This window comes from Hoplias malabaricus, chromosome Y, assembly GCF_029633855.1.
Source record: "Hoplias malabaricus isolate fHopMal1 chromosome Y, fHopMal1.hap1, whole genome shotgun sequence".
Taxonomy (NCBI): domain Eukaryota; kingdom Metazoa; phylum Chordata; class Actinopteri; order Characiformes; family Erythrinidae; genus Hoplias; species Hoplias malabaricus.
In genome coordinates this window covers 7136036-7158311 of record NC_089820.1, presented here as the reverse complement: position 1 = coordinate 7158311, position 22276 = coordinate 7136036, and the positions used below count along the sequence as shown (strand labels likewise).

Genomic DNA, 22276 nt, shown 5'->3' with positions numbered 1-22276 from the left:
AGCCTGTTTTTATTTTGAAAGAAACATTTTAACAGACCAGAGCTACGTTTTGCGGAAACAGACCGGGGTAACGCTCCAAGCATCATTAACCAATCGGAAAAGTAGCTTCGTAAGCACAGCCTAATCAGAGCGGCGGCTTGTAAAAAAAGACCAATCAGAGCAGCACAGAGAAAATACCGGGTCAATCAGAAAAGCTTTATAGAAAAAAAACGAAGGATCCGCACGGCAATTTGTAAAAACAGACCAATCAGAGTGCGATGGGCGTTCCTGTTCCTGCTTGGGCAACCTGAACAGCAAATCACAGCGGCGATTTGCTAAAGAATGGACCCGTCGAAACCCGGGAGGTTGGTGGTGTTCCACAGCTTTGGCTAATCAGAGCAGTGCCTTGTGAAGAATGGACCAATCACAACGCACGGCTCTCAGCGTGAAATCTTCTGATCCGACTTCAGATTGAGAGAATTCAAGATGGCCGCTTCAGGTGAGTATTTACTTCAGAGACAGAAGAGAGCAATGCGGGAAAATATCTTATTTCTCTAATAATGACGGGTATTCAGGAGACGTCAGCTGGTCGGAAATATCTATAAGCTTTTCGGTCTTTGGTGAAAATGGTTTAATGTTGTGTACAAGTGAGTTTAATGCCTGCAGCGAGAGTTTTTTTAACCCCCAAAAACAGGCAATAGACGCCAGCATTAGTTAGCATTGTAGTTACATTTTGTTTAATCCCGTTACGAGGTTGGAGTTTAGAGTAATTTACAACAGTTTCTCTTTGAGCTTATCGGTTCCGCCTTAAATACAGCAGCTGTTCTTCGTTCTGGCGCCTTTTTAAACTTCATCCCGGCGAGAAATTCTATTTCTTCCCTGCCGAAATGGGCCTGAGTGCTAACAAGCTCAGAATGAATGTAAGTTAACGTTACAGCTTAAAAGTCCCTTCATTCCCCTTCACGTATTAAGTCTCCAGTCATGAAATGCTACATGTTCACTCCGAGGAGATTAAATATAGCATAAAGAAGAGGAAAAATCAAGCTCACAACAAAAGGTAAACTTGAAGCTCCGAACCTGTTCCCGTTCATATTGATTCAGATTTTAGGAGATAACACAGGGACGTTAAGCTTTAATAACTGAGACAAGACAGGAGAAAGTGCAAGCTTTAGAGCTATTAAATTCCATCAAGTGTTTGTGTCCATCCTTCTACTGTTAGAAGACATTGCTGTGGGTTTGAAAGAATCTGGAGCTGTCAGAGAGAAAAAGGGAGGCGCATTCATTAAAATATCTATGCAAATGTTTTTGGAATGCTGAAAGCAATTGTACAGAATATTGTGAACATTGAATCCTGAAAAAATATTAGATGAACATAACAATTATAAATTAAACATTTAATTTTGACTGGGAAAAATGAAAGAATGGTTCATGTCTGTAGGACAGTGTGTAATACTTGTGTCATTTTCGAATGGTATTGTACCTTTTATAATACACTTGAAGACTGAAAGGACACACATATGACTTTTAAAAACTAAATTCTGACATCCTTTCAGTGTTAAAGACAATTTTAGTCATTGACTATAGTTTTGCAAAGATTTTGGATCGTGAACTATTTAAGTGAACCAAGACTGAATATTTAGGATGAAATTAAACACATGATTTATTTTTTCAGACAAGACTAACAAACACTGAATTTAGACAGCTATCCTGGTCACTTGTACCAAAGCATTCAGATGATTTCAGTGTGATATGCCGCTAACGAAAATGTCATGTTTTCTCCCCACCCCCCAACATTGGAGGTTTGTCTGCAAAAGTGAAATTACTAGAAATGTCAGTTGGTTGAAGGCATGCATTATTTGTTGTTGCTGACGTTTCATCTTGGTTTGATACATTTGAATAACATGTATCCAGATGTGCACAGGACACTTCAGAGAATGCGTGAGCCCAAAGGAATATTTCTGCTATGAACATAAATGGGAAAGGCAAGGATATAACAGCGAGAATGTTTGAATCTATTGGTCATTATCACTGGGATTGTTCTCTTTTTTTATTGTGCCGTTTCTGTATAAAGAACATGGACTGTAACAACAAATGCTTTAAAGGATATTTCATAACTGTGTAACTGTGAAAAGCAAAGTTATTTTCTGAGCTTATAGTGATTATTGGTACTTTAAAGGTGATGTTCACAATTTTAATAAAAAGAACACCCCCCCCCACCCCCTTTTTCCCCCCTCTTACCATTTGCTAGTTCTCTATACAGTTAGTGTGCTCTAAAATGGTCTAATATGTATCTGTAAATGGGTTTGAACTGATATGCTAGGCTTTATCTTTCTGATCACAGCAGAAAAATTATTTTCTAACTATTTGGAGGGGTTAAGACAACAAATAGACCTACAAAAAACACAAAAATGAGGATACTGGTCTATTCCTTATCCTTGGGTGGGCCTCATTGACATTTTTGCTGTAGATGGAACTCACTGTAAATTTGGAAGAGTGCTAACTGCATAAAATTAAACACAGACCCAGTGAGCTTAAAGAAAAGCATTTCCTTTCAATTGTAGACTTTGCCTTTTAGAGCACTCATCAACTGCTTGTCCCATTAAAATAAACAAATAAATGGATAATATAAAAAGCCATAGTTGGTCATGTTAATTGGATCATTATATAAAATATGTTATGCCTTAGTGAAAGGCACCGACAGTGTTCAACTTGAAATACTAGTTCCTGGCTGCACTAACATAGATCCTCCCTTTACAGGCCATCATATGTAGTTTGGATGCATGGACATTAAAAATAAATATTCATACTGTAGTGTAGGTTACCCAGAATTTAGAAAAGGGTGATGTCCAAGCCTGCTACGCACTATACTCCTTTGATTTTGTTGTGTATAATGGAGTGGGTGGGAGGGGCTCTTCACGATACTTGTATGTACTGCTTATCATTTTACCAAGCTCTAACTGGGAATACGAACTTGACAAAATTTTTAAACTATCTGACTTGAGTTGTAAATTTAACATGATCTCTAATATCTCATGTTTCTCACAGGCTCCAGGTGAGGGCGCTCCTCTGCTGTGCCCCAGTTTGTTTTACTGTCTCTGCGGCTGATTGACGTTCAGTGCTGCAAACTCATATCTGAATTTGTGGAGACACCATGTCCTCCACGTCTTCCTGCTCCTCATCTGGGGAGACCAGCCCCGAGGATGTGCCCCGAGGCGGTGGGACCATCCGTGTCTTCCTGCCCAACAAACAGCGCACCGTGGTGAGTGGGGAAAACTTGTAAGGATGTATAAAGCACCATCTTTTTTACAAACAACAGTGGCTTTTTTTTTAATAAATATTGTCCACACACACTGCCTTTTTTACATTCTACTAATTGACTAGAAAAACTCTGCAGGACATCACCATTGATGTCCATTGAGTTGTGTATATATCACGTGACACTTTGGCTTATGTCGTTTGTTTATCCTTTTTTTTTTTTTTTTTTTTTTTATTATTATTTTATTATTAGTTTGTTTATTTTAGTTTATTAAGTTTTTCCCTAAATGGTGAACCATGTTCAGGGAAACATATCCCACAAGCCTAGAAGATTATGTGACCTATTTTGAACAGAGACCCCCAAAGCTGTGATTTCTTTTCGTAGTTCATGATTAGAATTTGGAAAGTAATTGTATTTATGACAACAGATCTGGGAAGTTTTCTCCTACGATCATTTTGAGCTCCAATGACCCTGAATTGGCAGCAGTTTGAAAACATGTTTTGGAGTGTCACATATATCAGAGGAAACACAAATGGCCTACACTGTTTGTTTTTTTTTTTTTTTGAAATTTCAGCAGACTTTATCAATAGAATAAAGCGTTAAATATTTCTGCTGTGTGAAGGTGAATGTGCGGCCAGGCCAGACGGTTCATGACAGTCTGGACAAGGCGCTGAAAGTACGAGGCCTAAGCCAGGAATGCTGTGCTGTTTATCGTCTTCTTGAAGGGTAAGTGATTATTTTAGAATGCCATTGGAGCGCTCTTTAATTCTGATTGTGCTTTTAATGCATGTAAATGAAGTTATATAAATAATTAGGGATTAAAAGTCTCAGTTACTATTTCCATCACAGCCAGCCCTTACCTGGTCAGTTGTCATGCTGTTGACAGTTGATGAGGTGCTGTTCTGTCGTGGTTTGTGTTTAACACTAGAAAAGCTGAAATTTTCAGAACCTGAGGACAACCCCCCTCCTCCTTTAAGCACATTAGTGGACTATTAGCTACCCTTTATTATGTAAATGTAACACAGCAGAGAAGCATGCTCCAAAGTATGTAAGAATTCTCAGAGAGAGATCTTTTTTTGTTACAATTTGTTAGATTATATATATATTTTTGTATAGGTTCATTGGTTTTCTGCCCTACTTTGGAGCAAATTTTTATTATAGCACCTCAAATTACACTATACAGAAAGATATATATTTAGTAATCCATCCATCCATTATCTGTAACCGCTTATCCAATTTAGGGTCGCGGGGGGTCCAGAGCCTACCTGGAATCATCGGGCGCAAGGCGGGAATACACCCTGGAGGGGACGCCAGTCCTTCACAGGGCAACACAGACACACACACACTCACACCTACGGACACTTTCGAGTCGCCAATCCACCTACCAACGTGTGTTTTTGGACTGTGGGAGGAAACCGGAGCACCCGGAGGAAACCCACGCGGACACGGGGAGAACACACCACAGACAGTCACCCGGAGCTGGAATCGAACCCACAACCTCCAGGCCCCTGGAGCTGTGTGACTGCGACACTACCTGCTGCGCCACCGTGCCGCCCTTATATTTAGTAATATGTATTTCAATCTGTTTGAAAAAAAAAATTGATACATGTATATCTCACAGATTTTAAGAAACTAATTTAGACATGCATATATATATATATATGCGTCTGCACTCTCTGCTGTGATTAAATGGCGATGAAGAGCAGAATTTTGAATCTCTCAATATTAAACCTGAGACTTACTTTACTCAGACTCAGTCTGACTGCCAAGTTGAGACCTGTCTCCAGTGCAGTGGTTCCCAAAGTAGGGGGAGCTATTGCAGACGGCAAGGCAAATGAGCTATGCATGTTTGAGCACTGCCAGTGAAAGATGGACAAGTTTGTGAGAGCTAAACATGCAGCAGATGATGTGTTTTCTCAGGTCACAACTTCCAAAGGAAAACAAGAAAATATGATGAGTCATATCTCAAAGCACCAGCTCATACCAGTCACTGAAGTGATGTAGGCATTAAATATGTAATTCTTGAAGAATAAATGTACAGGTTTTGGCCCTTTTCTCCCAGGAAGCTATTTTATAATTTATTTTTTGTGCAGGGAAGCAATTAGGAGCAATTCTAGTGTTAATATCTTAATCGCATGTCTGAATAACGGAGGATCAGAATGAGCCAACATTTGCTCACACCTCCTGGCAGAAATTAGAATTAAAGCTTTGAAATGCAGACAGATCTCGCACAGATGGGAGTAAAATCAAATTAAACTAGCCTTTGCATAAATGGTTTTAAGAATGTAGTGATCCTAAGTTATAAAGTGACAACTAGGGGAAAAGTTATTAGTGGAAGATTTTCACTGTGGCCAAATGACTGGTTCTTGGCCCTTCAGCTGCAGTCACACTGGGTTTGTGCCTGTGAATTTTCTAGTGCGAAATTCCATTCATTTCAATGAGATTTGCGATAGTAGAATAATTTTAAATAAAAAAATCTTCACAGCGAATAAATTACACCTATGAAGTTTCACATCGGGTTCAACTTTGGTGAACTTTGACATGCAGAGTTTCCGATCTGGCTGTGTGACTGTATGCTAAAAACAGCATTGAAATCAATTATAGGCAAATAATAGCTGTTCAAAAGCATATTCTTCACTTACTATTGGTACTCCAGTAATTAAATAAAGTTTAGGTTTAAGCCTTTTTGCAACTTGATGGCTGCTTTGGAGAACAGCAGAAATGGTTACATGTGACATGTGGAAATACCATCTAACTTGCTTAGCAGTTGTTGATTACTCAGGGTGTGTACTCCCAGCCTCCACATTTTTTAATGAAAACCTAAAGAAATGTATCAGTCAGTTGAATGTTTCAGATTTAATGCCTGTATAATGATCTAAATGTTTGTATTAAAAAACAGTGCACGTTTGTTGTTTTCTTATCTGTAGCCGTAAAAGGCTCACAGAGTGGAACACTGACATCACGCCCCTCGTGGGCGAGGAGCTTCTGGTTGAGGTCCTGGATGACGTCCCCTTGACCATGCACAACTTTGTAAGTTAGGAACATGTGCTCTTGACTTTTAGTTTTCACTTATGAATTTTTAATGTAAGAATGTTTGTGTTTTTATGTTGTTGTTTTTTTTTTTTTTTTGCTTCCAGGTTCGTAAAACCTTCTTTAAGTTAGCGTATTGTGACTTCTGCCACAAGTTTCTGTTTAATGGCTTCAGATGTCAGACGTGTGGCTACAAATTCCACCAGCATTGCAGCAGCAAAGTCCCTACAGTCTGCGTGGACATGGACACAGTGACCAAACGGTATGTTACTGACAGTCTGGAGTAGTGCGTGTGTGCATATTTGTTAATGTATGTCATTACAGGACTGATAGCACACTTACATTAAATTTAGTCAGAACATCAAGTAATCATTTTACACATACATTTATACATTTTATAACTATACACATATTGGCTTCATTAAGTATGTGTGGATCTGTGAAAATATACTCAATCCTGGCATCTGTCTCCACTTAACCTTCCTCTGCTGACCTGCAGCTTGAAAATCCTACCCATCAAGTTGACAGGATTTGTTGCGTAGCTTTGTGACTGTCTGAATTTAACTTTGGGGGGGGGGGAATGACCCCTTTACTGAACATGAACTGAACATGAACTGAACAATAGTGATGGTTTCTGACTTTAGCTCAGTCTTCACCATGATGTAGGGAAATAACATTTTTAAATATTTTTTATATTCACTGCTTCTGGCTGTTGTTCCAGATTTTTTTTTAAATAATATATTTTTTTCTCAGGTGTGTTCCTACGCCGGAAGATTACCCTCAGATTCCTATTTTACTGATGCCTGACACCAACTCCATATCACAGAGTGACATAGCCTTAACCCCTGACGCTCCTGGGTAAGATGTTTAGGCATTTATTTCATTCACTAACAGAAAAGCTGTCATTAAATACAGCGGAACCTCTACCTACAAACTTGATCCGTTCCGTGACCCGGTTCGTAAGTGGAAAAGTTCGTTTCTTGAGTCAATTTTCCCCATTTAAAATAATGGAAAGCAATTAATGCATTCCAGCCCCCACCCCGAAAGTTACCCTTTTTGCACTGATATGTTTACAAAACCCTCAAATTAGTAAAAAAAATACATGTAGCATTACTAAAAATAAAAAAGAAATACAGTGGTAACAGTAATAAAAAAGAAATTTAAAATTTTAATTTACATATCGCTACCTTGAAGATGTGACGACTGGCTGGAGGAGTAACACAGGCACTGGCTGTATGACGGGAGGTGGGGGGTGGGTAGATTAACGGAGAGTAGGCGGGTGAATGTGGGGAGACGAAGCGTAGATACGGCTTAACTTAGCATGAATTTCGATGTCTGGGCGCGCTGGGAGACTTGCCGATTGGGGTCAGTGGCCATTTCCAGCCACCGGCTCGGCGGAGGCTCGGGTTCGTTTCTAGAGTCATGGTTCGTTGGTGGAGGCAAAAAATATTCAAATGCCCGGTTCGTATCTTGGAAAGTTTGTTAGTATAGGCGTTCGTTATTAGAGGTTCCACTGTACTTCACTTTCATATATTTAAATCAGTTCTAGGTATTTTTATTCTAGGTATTTTTTATTTGTACCCTAACATTACAGCCTAACATTTTACCCTAGCATATTGTCCCCATCCTTGAACCCCTATACAAAAACCACAGAGTAATTTTGAGCTGCCATTGTGTGTTGGATTACAAATGTGATTGCTACTGTAGCTTGGAGACTTTACAAATGACTAGTTTGTGTTGGATGTCTGCATTGCATCACAAAGAGTAAGACGTTTCTCAGGCCAATCAGTGTTCTACATGTCACTGTTTTATTCCTACTCAGCTCGTTTGGGACCATAAGCAAGAGGGTACTAAAAATTGTACCAAGTCTCAACTAGTTGAGTAGAGTTGAGTACTGTAGCACAGGAGTGGAAAACCGCAACTACCAGTCTTGATGCATCAATAATTGTATGCTTAACCTATTTCAAATATGGCTGCCCAATCTAGTGGACCCACTCTTAGAAGCATAAAATAGTTCATTCAGGCACTACAACGCAGTTTGCTTCTTTATCTCATGGGAATTGCACCTAGCAAATGTACAGTTCATAAACTGTAGAGTGACTATTATCAGGAGGTAACCCTGAGTGCCTACAGGGGAAATGAAACCCCAGTCATTCCATAGAGATATGAGATGTTACCCACTACTAACAAATCATCATTTTCTTTAGTCAAGGTCTTCTGTCCCCAACCTCAGCGTTCCATTTTCCGATGCCGGGTGCCGATGGTCAGTCACTCCAGAGACATCGCTCCACCTCAACCCCCAATGTCCACATTATCAGCAGCCTGGAACCTGGCAAAGTAGAGGTCTGATTCACATATACATGCACGCACACACATGCTCCTAACATGTTGTTAAAATTATCTTAAAGTAGTTTAAAAGGAGCAGTCAGCAATAAGTCTTATTATTAATATTATGAAAAGGCATTATACTGATGCCTAGTGCCCTGAATTTATCAATATTTACACTAAATATTGTGTAAATAATACACAATATTAGTTGGTGGGGAGGGGTGTTTTGGAACTGCTGAGCAATGACAAATTGGGGGACTCTAGGCAGTATGTTTCTTCATCTCATGTGAATTGCACTTGATAGATAACTATATAACATTATGTGTTATAAACATATTATATTAAGATTCACCTATTAAGACACCATTTTAGGATTCCGCTATCTCTTTTTCATTCATTTCTTCCTCCTCTCCCCCCACTCTCATTTAGGAGGCATCTAAAACCAACAACACAATGGGTGAGTTGTGGGTTTTGTTTTTTGGTCATGAAAGACAAAATTTTTGGCTTCAGTCACATGACCAAGTCATTACACCATGAAAGCATGAGGTTATTTTCTACACGCATTTTTAATTCAAGCCACATTTTATCTCATACATCTGTCATTCTTCACATTCTATGATTTTGCACATCATTAAATAAGGCTTTTAACCCTTGGAATTATGTTTTAATAAAAAATCTAAATTCATTTGCACAATTACTTAACATAATGAATGGTGTCATAAATCTAGCAAAAATGTAAAGAATATTCTTTAAAACTTTAAAGAGGTTATTTTACAAATTAGGATTTCTCAGTTTACCCAAATAATCTAAGGAGAAGGCTTAGAATTATCCAACAATGTGCAGTTATTTCTACAATAAAATGTCTTCCACATTTGACCTACATGTGGTAGTGAACATACACACAGGTGCGCTAGGACAGCAAAATCTTTTGGGATGCCTTTAACATAACATTTATAACATCTATTGTATCTCACTTCCTTGTGAGTCATCTTAATAACATATATAAACACACACCAAGAAAATGATACATTGTTATATTTTAATCCTGGTTAGTGTTTACAATGACAAATTTACATTCAAACCAAAATAAGCATAAAATAAATAAAATAATGGGAAGTGTCAGGCACATGACACATTGTGGGCCAGTTGTCAGATGCCCCAATCTCAGCTTAATGCACTTATTGGTGTTGTGTACACCTGGTGGCATTTTTACCAACTGGAAAAACATCAAGAAATGGATAAAGGAGTCAAAATGGCTTCAGAAATTCCTCCTCTGCACAAGCTAAAGAAATTATGCTGTTTGTTTTTAGCACACTCTAGCTGTGTTTGAAATGCCCCCCTGCTATTACTCACTATATAGTGCACTTGTATATTACACAAAGTGTATTATGGATATCCCTTGGAAGCTAGGGTATATTGGTTGTACACTACATGTTGCTGTGTATTGGGTAATTGTTTTCGGACACCACTTCAAAATGGCAGAACCACAAAATAGTGCACTATTAGTAGGGTACCGTTTTCGGACACGGCCTCTCACATCTTGTGACATCACATCCTGTTTTAAGCTTATTTAGATGCACTTGGTTTGTATTACATCCATAATTAAAACACGCCAGAATTCATTTAGAAATGGGCCAAGACAAACTGCCCAATTTCGCTTGTTTTGTGTACACCACAAAGGAAGTGTTCAAGCTCACTCTAACAAATGACATGTTAATTGAAACAAGGCTGACAAATATAAACACACACTTTTTTAAAGAGTTATGCCACAGAGTAATTATTGATGTTTAACAGAAGCTCAGCTTATGTCGGTGGAATTTAGTCTTAACATAGGTTTTGCCCTCAGGACCAGAGCCATCTCCCAAACCCTCAACCAGTCCTCCCCAGCTGGGTTCCCCAGGGCGAAGACCCCCCAAATCTCCATCAGAACATAAAGAGCGCAAACCGTCCTCTTCAGATGAGAAAAAGAAAGTGGTGAGTGACCAGTGTATCTCCCACTATCTTCCACTCTATTGAATCTACTAAAATGTTTAAAAAATATTATTGATGTATTATTTTTAAAGTAAATTACGTTATTGATTGTTAGTGTAATGGGAATATGTTTTATTAACCAAATTAAAAGTCAGATAAAGCAGAGTGTGTGATTGAGTTTGGTTTTTAGGTAAAGTAAATGGGTAATTTGTTTGCCTATTTTGTTAGTTTGTCTGTCTGCCTGTTTGATTGTCAGTTACAAGTCAGGCCTTTGAGGTGCTTGGCATCTAAAAACCATATCATTAGACATTTAGAAATATCCCTCAGCCCTCATTTATCTTAATTTCTAACTCTACTTTTTTTGTGTGTGGCTTTGTTCAGCACCGTACAGGTTACAGAGACTCCAGCTACTACTGGGAGGTTCACTCGCGAGAAGTAAACATGCAGAAGCGAATTGGTGCTGGCTCCTTCGGAACAGTCTTCAAGGGCAAGTGGCACGGAGATGTAGCCATCAAGATCCTGAAAGTCACAGAGCCCACACCCGAGCAGCTGCAGGCCTTCAGGAATGAAATGCAGGTCCTACGGTCAGTGATCTCTTAAACCAAAATCTTTTTACAAGTATCTATCCCTAACATTTAATGGGCTTATGTTCTGGGACCATTTTTTCTTTTTAGCATTTGATGTACTATTTTAAACTTTCTTTCAGGATAATGGCAACAAAATTTGTCTAATCTGCTTCTTATGGTTGAAATGATGTCAAATGCATGGACACGTTTTCATATGAATGCTCAGTATTTTAGCTTCAGCAGTATAGCCACCCTTGTTTCCATATTATGGAGTGAAATGGTGGGGAATACTCTTGCACAGAGGAATTTGTTCTCTGCATTTAACCCAATCCGTGCAGTGAAACAAACACTAGGGGGCATATACAGCCGGTAGGCAGCCCTAGCCATGGTGACTGGGAGCAGTTGGGGGTTAGGTGCCTTGCTTCTGACATGACTTGCTGGCTCTGGGGATCGAACCGGCAGCCTTTCGGTTACAAGCCCAATTCCAATAAAAAGTATCAAATGTTGTGCTGTTCTTGACTGTTTAAATGAGTTAAAAATGAGCATAAGTTGGAAAAATACAATTGAAATATATAGGTTCATGTATGTTGTAACATGTTTTCTCTTTTCTTTCAATCTTCTGGCATACAGAAAGACACGTCATGTCAACATCCTGCTGTTTATGGGCTTCATGACAAAGCCTCACTTTGCAATCATCACACAGTGGTGCGAGGGCAGCAGTCTGTACCGCCACCTGCATGTCACTGAAACAAAGTTCGACACCATGCGTCGCATAGATGTGGCCCGTCAAACCGCACAGGGCATGGAGTATGCTAATCTTTAACCCTAAATACATAGAGAGACAACTTATAGATTTATAGATTTGTGTGTTAAATTCAAGAACCTGAAGTGTATTATAAGGTATACTGTGGTAAAAGTTATATAATATACTGTAATTATTTCCAGTTGTTTGTACTTACGTTTTGAATTTTATTACAGTTTAATTCTGGGAATTAAAGTAATTTCACTTGTATATTTATTGATTGTTTTGACTGTTTTACAACTTTCTTTGCTATATGGTAATTATATACATTTGTAATTCTTTATTTCCTTTTTGACAGCTACCTTCATGCGAAGAATATCATTCATCGGGACCTTAAATCTAATAGTATCCTCACATTACAAATTAAATTTATTTGGAACAGATTACATAGGAACATGGAAAAAAAAATATCCCAGGCCCACATTGTGCCACAAGTGTGATGTTTTGTCTCCAAATCCAAGAGACATATTGGAAAGATTTTGGATCACTTTAGGCTTGCTGTATGTTTGTAAGGTAATTTAGTAGCTTTCATTGTATTGTATATGGTATTTTTTTTTTCTTCTTCAAACTATGAACAAGCCAATAGAGGCTTTGTACAGTTATAGGGAATGCAAAGCTTTTGAGACTGTAATAATTGTCTGTAACACTGCCCTTAATCCACTCGTTGGAACAGTAACATATCTGATGTGTTTAATTTTACTGAAAAAAAAAATTCTTAACTATGGTGTCAGATATCTTCCTCCATGAAGGCTGGACGGTAAAGATTGGGGATTTTGGTCTGGCCACGGTCAAGTCTCGCTGGAGCGGTTCTCAGCAGGTGGAGCAGCCAAGCGGCTCCATTCTGTGGATGGTGAGGTTCACACTCTGCTTTGTAACTGTGAAGATGAACACTTGTTTGGAAACCAGCGTCATGCTGTTCTGCCACCAAAAGTGTGGAACACACTGCTTCTGGCTGTTGTTCCAGATTTTTTCTGTTCTTCAGCTTTTAATTACTCTTCAGATGCCTGGAGTTATAAAGGTTTTCTATAGTGTATAAATGCAGAGATACGTACTTGGTGAACTACATTTTGTTCATTGTGTTAATGTAAAGTGTAATGTTTCTTTCCTCAAGAAACAACAATAACTTCATGGAAAGAAAAATCTCAGCTACTTTCAGTTGTTTCAAAGAGGGAGACAATGTCAAATACGTCATACTTTCTTGCCAGTAAAAGTGGATAGAGCCAGACAAACACACACACAAAGCCTCATAAAGAACAGCAGGTAATAGCTGTAACTTCTGAAGTTTAATTGCTTTTAACATTGACCCTCTAGGGGCAGCAGTAAACTCAGAAGTTAGTTGGGGCCATTTGACATTTAAACGAGTGCAGGTTCAATCGAAGAAAACCACTGAAAAATAATTTCAAGGTGAAACAGAGAGACCTGTTCTGTTAGTTTAAAAGTTTTTTTTTTTCTCTTATGCTCTTGTCTCACAGGCTCCGGAGGTTATCCGGATGCAGGATGCTAACCCTTACACCTTCCAGTCAGATGTGTACGGTTACGGAGTGGTGCTGTTTGAGCTCATGTCGGGAACTCTGCCTTATTCCAACATCAACAATCGGGACCAGGTCTGATTTAAGTATTTTACAAACACTCCTGTATCCCAAATTTTGGGATAGGTGTCTTGGACCTTATATATATATATATAATATAAAAAATTTTTTCTTTTTTCCATATATTAATTTGTGATGTCTGAAACTAAAAATGTTCTTTGTTTCATTTATGCCCTCAAGATAATTTTCATGGTGGGCCGAGGCTACTTATCGCCAGACCTCAGCAAGCTGTACAATAACTGCCCCAAGTCCATGAAGAGGCTCATCATTGACTGTCTGAAATTCAAACGAGATGAAAGGCCTCTATTTCCACAGGTTACATCACCACCATAGTTTGTTTTCCTTTGTGTATTGCTGTACTTTTATGTAAAGTTCCTCAAAAATGTCAGTAAATTGTCACAAACTTTGTATTTCATTTGAACAGCATTAGCCAAATTTAAACTAAAAATAATAGTTGTTATTATTAATTTGTTCATTATTAGTATGCATCCGTTATTCAGGAGTCCTGTTACATTGAGACAGGAGTCTTGCTCACTCCCAGAAGTTCTCAGTTCTGTGTTTTCTGTCTAACTTCATTTAAAAAAAAAAAAAAAACAACAACTCATCATTACATTTTCAGTGAAGAAAAGACAGCGTTATGTAGCACATTTAAAAGGCAGCAAGTGTTCTCCAAAAACATGAACTCCAGACATGTATACAATTTTTGCGTTAACACCAGTTATATTGTATAACAGCATGGTCATTCTGACTGACTGAGGGTGTAGAGTATTATCTGGCTTTTATTCATCAGGGATCTCAGTCTTTGAAATGAAAGAAATTCACAATTGGCTTTGTACTCATTTAGTAAACCCTCAGAAGTCTAGCAACTATTTTCAGTGAATTTTCTTCACATTATGAAACTGCTGTTTTGTACCAAATTTTGAGCCTAACTTTGTGGGACCAGCTCTGTGGGGTTTAAACTGGTTCATTTAGAGGGTACAAAACAGTCTCATGATTTGAAATGTAAGAAATTATAGGACAAAATATAAAAGAAGTCACCAATTTCATGAATATTGTTTGCCAATTTTGGTGGTCAATATGACATACTGCTCCTTTATATATCGATGCATATTAAATATCTTAAATATTTTAAAAGCAAAACAATATGCCTAAGATTACACACCGTTTAGTTTTTCTGCTCTTATGTATGTATCTGTATATTATTTATGTTTGTCTTTTTCTTCAGATTCTGGTGGGCATTGAGCAAGTGCAGGACCTGCTGCCCAAGATTGAGCGTAGTGCCTCAGAGCCATCTCTGCACCGTGCTGTTCACGCAGAGGACCTGAACCCGCTGCTTTTCCACACCACACGCCTCATGCCCCTGTGAAACAACCACATGCAGACACATCTGAACTGGCCCGGAAACTCCCGGCAAGACCCACGCATTCCTGCTGCAATTTCCACCCCAGGACCCCTGCAATTCCCTGTTCCTCCAAACATTCCTCTCATCTCAGAGACTTCTGCTGTCACTACAAAGTGGGGGTGGGGAAAAATAATAGATTCTTAGATGCATCATGATTCTCTCTTGAAAGATTCTGGATTGATTCTTGAAAACTCAATTAGATTTTATGGGTTTTGCGTTTGATCGACAACAGAAGCTCATAGATGTAACTGTGCATAATTTAAGAGAAAACACTCCCACAATGTGTTTTGGCAGTTATAACTTTTAAGACGAAAGGTTTAATCATAATATATAGTAAATTAAACATCTACCAAAAATCTGGTTAATGTTAAAACCAAAGTTCTTACATTTGGCTTTTTTTTTTGAGGAACACAATTACAAGAATGAGTTTTTGACCCGAGTCGGCTACTAATTCATTAAACACAAATACAAATGTGTTTTATGTAATGCCTTTCCTTTTGAGTATCCATGGGTTGCAGGTGATGTCATTGTATAGTAGCAATATAGTATAGTATTTTCTCATTACTGCGCATTTTAGTAATGTTTTATTGTTTCTGTCAACACTTTTATTCCTCATCTAGACATTAAAATTTAAGAAATGTAAGTATAGGTATCTGACAACGAGGACTACTTTATTCAGTTTTAAGCCAAACCATAGGAATAATTGAGGCAGACGGTCACAAAAAACATACTCCAAGAAGATCTTCCACTCTCATACTGCAAGGACAGAGGGATCACATTATTTACCCTGTAAACAGGGTGATGAAATTGATACAAAAGAATGTGGCTTGTGCCTGCCGTCTCTTACATGTTAAAATAAAGTATTAGTGAAAAATGATGATTACTAAACCTTGTGTGATGACAATTATGAATAACTTGCACAGATAAAGAGAGAAGCGCAAAGAAATGGTTTTCCTTTAGATCCTATGATGAAAATGCTAATGTGGCTAACAGTAGATTCAGCCACAGCTCAGGGGAAGGAGCTGTGTAAGAGACAAATTTGTCCATATTTCCCATCCATTTACATTAGTTCTGCGCTATGAAACCAGACAATGTATGCCACAGAAAAAAATCACATGACTGCAACCCATGGATTGCTGCTACCTTGAACAATTTAGTAAACAATTTGTGGAAATAAACTTCACTGACTAATAAGGGGATTAACGAAAAGATAGGTAGCATCTGTGCCCCTTGGCAAGAACATACTGCCTTACCCTGGGTACAGTTTCCTAAGTCTATACTCTTAATTATGGAATAAATATCTTAATCTAGGCTGTAAATATCTTTAACAGAGATGCATCAAGATGCACTGAGAATCAGATTATGTTCTTGGTACCCTGAATCAAAATTGAATATAATTGTGAGGTGCCTAGAGAATCCCACCGCTTCCTACACACACAGACTCTTGCTCATCTCTGCAATGCATTCTTGACCTTCATCAGCACTCATTCTTCTTCCACTCTGCTCCAGATAGGTCTAATCGACATAATGATATCCCACTCTAGTTCCACGAGCCTTTCGTGATATGAATTTACTATTTTGTTTTAGTTTAATTTTTTTTTTTTTTGCCCCCGCTTGCGAATTTAGGTTATTTTTAATCAGTTTCATAGCTTTTTTTGCACATGTGCAAATGTATACCTTGGAAAAGCCCATAAATTCTACATAGGGCATTACATAATTTTCTGTCTACTCCATGAACTTCAGAACATTCATATTGTGCCCTCATAGGACACAGATGGTTTAGTAAGGAAAAGGTTGGACATATCTGTGGTCAGCTGGTTTGCACTTTGCTACGTAAGTTCTGTAAAACCTTAATGGACGAACACTACACGATATCTGTCCGCGGTTACAAACAAAGGCATCCGCACCCCCTTCTGCACTTTTTTCCAATCAAGACTAGGGCTGGGTATCGCTATATAATGCTGAAATTATTCAGCTTCATTCAAAACCAAATTTTAATAGCCAGGTATAGCTATGCAAATTGTACTGTACATTACTAGTGTCTGCAATTACATTTTTCTTAAATGCTTGTTTGGTTACACTGCAATCCAGTTTATTATTATCATTTTTATTATTAATTATTAAAAAAAGAAATTCATTTAAAAAAGCACCAAAAATGGTTTCCTAAGGGATGAATTTGTTTTCGCATAATTTTTAATGATACCCAGCCTTGTTCACAGCATTTATGGCCCTGCCCCAAACGGACAAAATAAAGTGTAGAAATGCAAGAGTTGCACTTTCCAAAATATGATTCAAACTAGGAGTGTAGTGATTCTTTATGTAATCAGTGTACTGTTATTGACTTAACTAATCAAGCTAGGGTTTGGTGGATTCTCTCACTTTGCCCAAATCGCCTCTGTTATTCAGTGGTCGTCAAGTGATTTTCTAGCTTTGGTGCAGCAACTATAGTAGCCATATCTCCCCCCCCTCCCCCTCTCTTTCTGCAGTGTATTTAAATAGGAATGACCATGTTGTAAATGAATTTTATAGAGTGCTTGTGTTTCTGGTGAATGTTTTCTGCATATAAAGATGGTGTACCATAAGCAGGACTTGAAAGTGTCAGGGCTGATTTAAGAAAAAAAAAATCACAAGTTTCTTAGGTGATGTGTCAAATTTTATAAAGAAGCACAGATTGAGGGAAAGCACATTTGGCGCTAGCAATAAGAACGACGTTCATAATTAATAATTTGATATTACACCTCTGTCTTTGCAGTTTTGTGCTAACAAACCTTGGTACTTCCTTCCTTCATAGTAATATTCTTGAGGATGGTTTGAGAACTTCTAGTCCTGCACAGCAGTGTAAAAAGTAGCTTCTCATCATGAGTTGCTCTAGTGAAATCAAATTTGAAACTTGTGGCTTGCAAATGGCAGATGTTATGTAGTGCCTCTGCACTTGATCGCTGCTATCGGACGTTTGTTATATCAGTAATCAAAGCATTCCGGATCTGGTTAGAAAAAGTCAAGCTTTGAATAGGTTTTTCTCATCCAAATGAAAGTTGGCTGTATTCTTTTTATGAGCATTTTGGCTCTACCTGAAACGCAGACTACATTTCTCAGAGGAGAATTATAACAGTTTCTATAATGTATTTCAGCACAGACTCAGCACCATGGCTGAGATTTTCTCTCAGTCTGTGCTGTGAAGTCATGTGGTGCACTGCAGATGGCTGTGGTGATTAATTATGTATAGACAAGTTGTGTAGATATGATTTGGGCTGTTCTTACCCCATAGAACTCATTTTGAATACTGTGAGATTTCAGCCAATTACATATATGTTTTGTTAGGCTGAGGATACAGTTATGAATTGCATTTGATCCAAGTCTTGTTTTGCAGAAAGACAAAACCATCCTCTTTTAGTTGATATAGTGACATTTGTACAGCTTTATTTGTGAAGTTGTTGAACCCATGTTGGGGAGGTTAATCAGAAACTGGACCATTCATGTCTGCTGTGAGACCAACTGCTGAGAAAGACTTTCCTTTTCTTTCATTCTGTTGATATTGTCAGTGAAATGCACAGCAGCCGCCATCTAGTGACAGCAGCTTTTTGTAACAGCTTTTGGTTCATTCTTTGTTTGACCACAAGGGGTCAGATGAACTTAGGAAATGATCTCTGACTAAAGAATTTCCAAGGTCTTAAAAACGTCCCTAAATGGCAGGGACCTGTATATGGCTCCATCACTCTCATGACTCATAACGACATATCTTGCACATAGTTTCTTAGTTATCACTGAGTAGTAGTTACAGAATAATACGTCTTAATATTAGTAACAGATTAATATGCCAGTAGTTTAAGGGGTTAAAGAAAGTAGATGTTGTAAAGCGTCATTCAGTATCTCACTGGTGCGTACTGTGACATGCTCTAAAATTGGAAACTTGGTTTATATAATATAATAGTTGTTTCTGGTGTGAGCTTCTAAGAGATGTTCTAGTTGTGCTCATAGTGAATGTGAGCTTTTTGAAGGCTCTCTTTTATTCTGGAGGAATGTCAATTTAAACTTGTGTGTGTACACATTTTCCAAAGCAAAATGCTTGACTGACGTGAACTTGAGGCCTTACCACATACAGGTTTTCTTTGTCTTTGGTGTAGTTCATTACATTGTAAGACTTGTAAATAATTGAAAATCTTTGATAACTGACAGTTTTCTTTTGTTCAGAAGTAAATTTACTTTGCAACCTTGTTTTGTTTGAAAGGGGCAGGTTACCCTTTACAGCTTCCTTCTTCCTGATGGTTTTAGTGAGTGGGTAATGTAATTTTAGCGTGCTGAAGTTCACAACATTGTATGCAACTGAACCTTGTTTATTTTTGATCTAGCACTCTAATGGTAATATGATCAATGGGTATAAAGTCAGTTTTAGAGCTTCTGTTGGTTTGAATATTTGATGCTTTTTAGTAGTTATTAATGTATAGCTTTGTACCAGGCGCAACCAGATACTTATGGTGACGATTTCATTGCAACAGAAATGGTAGTGTTATGCTTTGTCACCCCCAGATATAAGATAGATGCATCATGATCGACTGCAGGGAACATTAAGTCCTATTTTAGAGTATGAGAAAGTGTAGCATCATAGCCTTTTGTGTGTAGATTGCTAACTATTTCTAATAGAAAATAGCATATCACACTTTACACTGCCTTGTCCTTTGGTTATTTTTGCAGATTGTGTATGTGCGTTTGTGAGTAAGAAGATAATAGGTACTTTCAGATGGTCCAACATGTGCTCATGTACAGCTGCAAAAATCAGCTTGTCATTTTTAAAATATTACTGTATTTATCTATATATTAATGACATAACCAACCCAATTCATAAATTCCACCAGTGTCAAACCATGTTCTTAAAGGTTTGCCCACTTTCTGTTGCATTGGTTAGTACGTTAGTGTTCTGGAATATTCATAGCAGAAAGGAGTAATCTTAAAATTGCACCTGGGTTGTATACATTACATTTTAAAAACAGAAAAAATAATAAGAATAATCAAATTTTAAAGCTGGTTAAATATGGCTTTTGAAGACTTTAGATGAATTTCCCTGCACTGGGAATATGTTTCACATGATCTCATGGGGCCAGATATATACACCGTTGTATAATGAGAAGACATTTTGAGCGTAGATTGGTATGTGTGAAATACAATCAAGGGTGCAGTTAGCAAAACCGTCATTACCTTCTGGAACCATTTGTTTGTTGGAGGAGATGGCATATATTTAACGTAATGTGATTTTCAAGATATTTTTAGCTGCGCTAACTTTAGTTGCATCCTTATACTAACAATAGGCTTGTTGTCCGTTAGTTGACAAGTGCATGCGTGCACTACTTTGAGCCATTGTCAAGAAATGTTTTCTTAGTTTGAGTCTGTCTGTTCCTACTCTTGTAAGACTAAATTCTGACCCCTATTTAGCCCAAGGTTTCTCAGTTGTCCACAAATATGCTTATTACATGGCATTAAGAAGCTATTCTTCAACTAAAATGATCAGTCTTGACCCACACCAGTTAATCTCTCTCTAACTATCAGATTTAATTCAATATTTGTAGAGATCTTGATTGACAAGGTTCTTTTAAATCATCCCGAACTTTAAGTGTAATATCTTTTGAAAAGTTTTCTGGAGGAAGGGTTAAGTGCAGTTAAGAACAAACAAGATAATCTCTGACTTGTACATTGAATGTTTTGCCCGTTTTACATGGACAGCCTTCATACTTAAGAGGGATAGTCTGGAAGAAAGCAATTATTCAGAGCAAGGCTTTTATTTGTAGGCATAAATGAGAATTTTCTGTTCATAGCCATTTTCCATAAGTGAGAAACCGTTTTGGCGTGTTTGAGTAAATTCTCTTATTTATGTAGACTAGCTTATATTTGTAAATTAACTTTCATTAGAATGTTCCATCTGGCCTGTTAGAAAGCGAAAGCACGTAGTACATTTGTGCATTGTGCAACCTCTCAGAAGGAGGGATGTGTAGCTTTTAATGAAACTCCATCTTAAAGCTTCTGCTGTAAGAGACCACAGGGGGAATGTGTCAGACTCGCAATTTAAAAAAAAAAAAAAAAAGTGTAATAGTAATAAATAAATGAAACCAATCCACAGTTCAACTTTTAAATTTTTCTTTTCCTATTTTAAAGCAGAGCACCACGAATGATCAACTTAGGGTTTTTTGCGCATATTTTAAGTGAATTGCAATAAAATTTGTGTGTATAGTCGAAGAGGTTTAAGGGGTGTGTTACATTTGCAATAAAACTGTGTATTCTGCTGTGTACAGTTACAATTTTTTTTTATGATTTACTTTTAAATTGTACTTGTTTCTATTTTTGTGTGATGGTTTCAAAAAGAACAAAATTATTTTAAAAAAATGTAAAAGAAATCTTAGTATTTTTTTAGGGTTATTATTTTTATTTGGTCTTAAAATATGGAGACAGGACTTTATTCTTAAAATAAAACTGTGGAATTATCATGAGTCTCTTTTTATTTTTTTATAATTACCCAATGTATCTATTGTTCCCAATAGATTAGGAGTGGATAAAGTTTTACAAAGGTTTCAACTAACTTTTTTTTTCCCCTTTCTTGTTTATTTATTTATTTATTTTTAATTTTTTTTCAAATTTTACATAAAGTAATCCAATAACCTCAAAAACAGTTTCAGGTTTTTTTTGTTTAAGTCATGCAGCTTACTAAACAGATTTGCTTAAAGTGTTTTAGTTCATATCAAATTACAAGCCATGCAAACTTTATTGCATCATAGTTTTAAAATAGTTTACTAAAATGTAATAAAAGATCAGTTACTTTTTTAATGTACTAAAAAAAGTGTAATTGAAACTTAACCTTTATTAAAATAAGCCAAATCTGCTATAGGGCTATTTAATTAAGTTTGGAAGTGCTCAGGCACTCCATGTCAGGACTTTAAATATGTTGGCACTTCTGGTCAAATATAATGGAGGTAATGGCTAAAAGACACCAGTGCAGTTTTTCCACTTGTACATACAAGTGTCATAATTTCAGTTTATTTTTGCAGTTATATCTTGCGTCTTGGAACAGACTTTTAACCAACTCTTATTCACTCGTTTAACAAAATACTTCACAAGGGAGAGAGTTTCAGTTCTTTTTCAGGTCAAATTTATTTAAAAAGATAAGTAAATTACAATATTAATTCTATTTTTTTATTATTATTTTTGTAAAAGCTAGTCTTAATATTCAAAGTTTTCATCTTGTCCTCCCTCCCAGAAGCCACCAATTTCCACCTTAAAAGGTGCATTAGGACTTATACAATCATAGCTTTTTCTGTGCTATTTGACCTTGTGTCCATATTTAAAAAGGATTTTAAATAACTGAAAACA

General features: G+C 37.3%; 1 protein-coding gene across 3 annotated transcripts; it reads left to right on the top strand.

Moving 5' to 3' along the window:
• Positions 1-355: 355 nt before the first annotated feature.
• On the top strand, positions 356-21366 carry LOC136677752 (serine/threonine-protein kinase A-Raf-like). Of its 3 annotated transcripts, none has more exons than XM_066655360.1 (16): positions 356-478; positions 3025-3238; positions 3858-3961; positions 6163-6265; positions 6373-6527; positions 7019-7123; positions 8473-8608; positions 9023-9050; positions 10440-10567; positions 10946-11148; positions 11761-11937; positions 12231-12277; positions 12664-12782; positions 13405-13536; positions 13702-13836; positions 14747-21366. In XM_066655360.1, the coding sequence occupies exons 2-16, from the start codon at positions 3131-3133 to the stop codon at positions 14885-14887; spliced, it is 1821 nt and encodes a 606-aa protein (XP_066511457.1). In that variant the 5' UTR covers positions 356-478; positions 3025-3130; the 3' UTR covers positions 14888-21366. The 3 variants fall into 3 exon arrangements, with proteins under 3 accessions (XP_066511457.1, XP_066511458.1, XP_066511456.1); XM_066655361.1 differs by lacking the exon at positions 356-478 and adding an exon at positions 512-899; XM_066655359.1 differs by lacking the exon at positions 356-478 and adding an exon at positions 512-1036.
• The last annotated feature ends 910 nt before the right edge of the window (positions 21367-22276 follow it).

Bases quoted from the DNA above. Each gene is read 5' to 3' on its own strand.
- LOC136677752 (XM_066655360.1), top strand. From the start codon at position 3,131: ATGTCCTCCACGTCTTCCTGCTCCTCATCTGGGGAGACCAGCCCCGAG. The intron at 6,266-6,372 runs GTAAGTTAGGAA...TTTTGCTTCCAG, and splicing joins CCTTGACCATGCACAACTTT to GTTCGTAAAACCTTCTTTAA. The intron at 6,528-7,018 runs GTATGTTACTGA...TTTTTTTCTCAG, and splicing joins ATGGACACAGTGACCAAACG to GTGTGTTCCTACGCCGGAAG.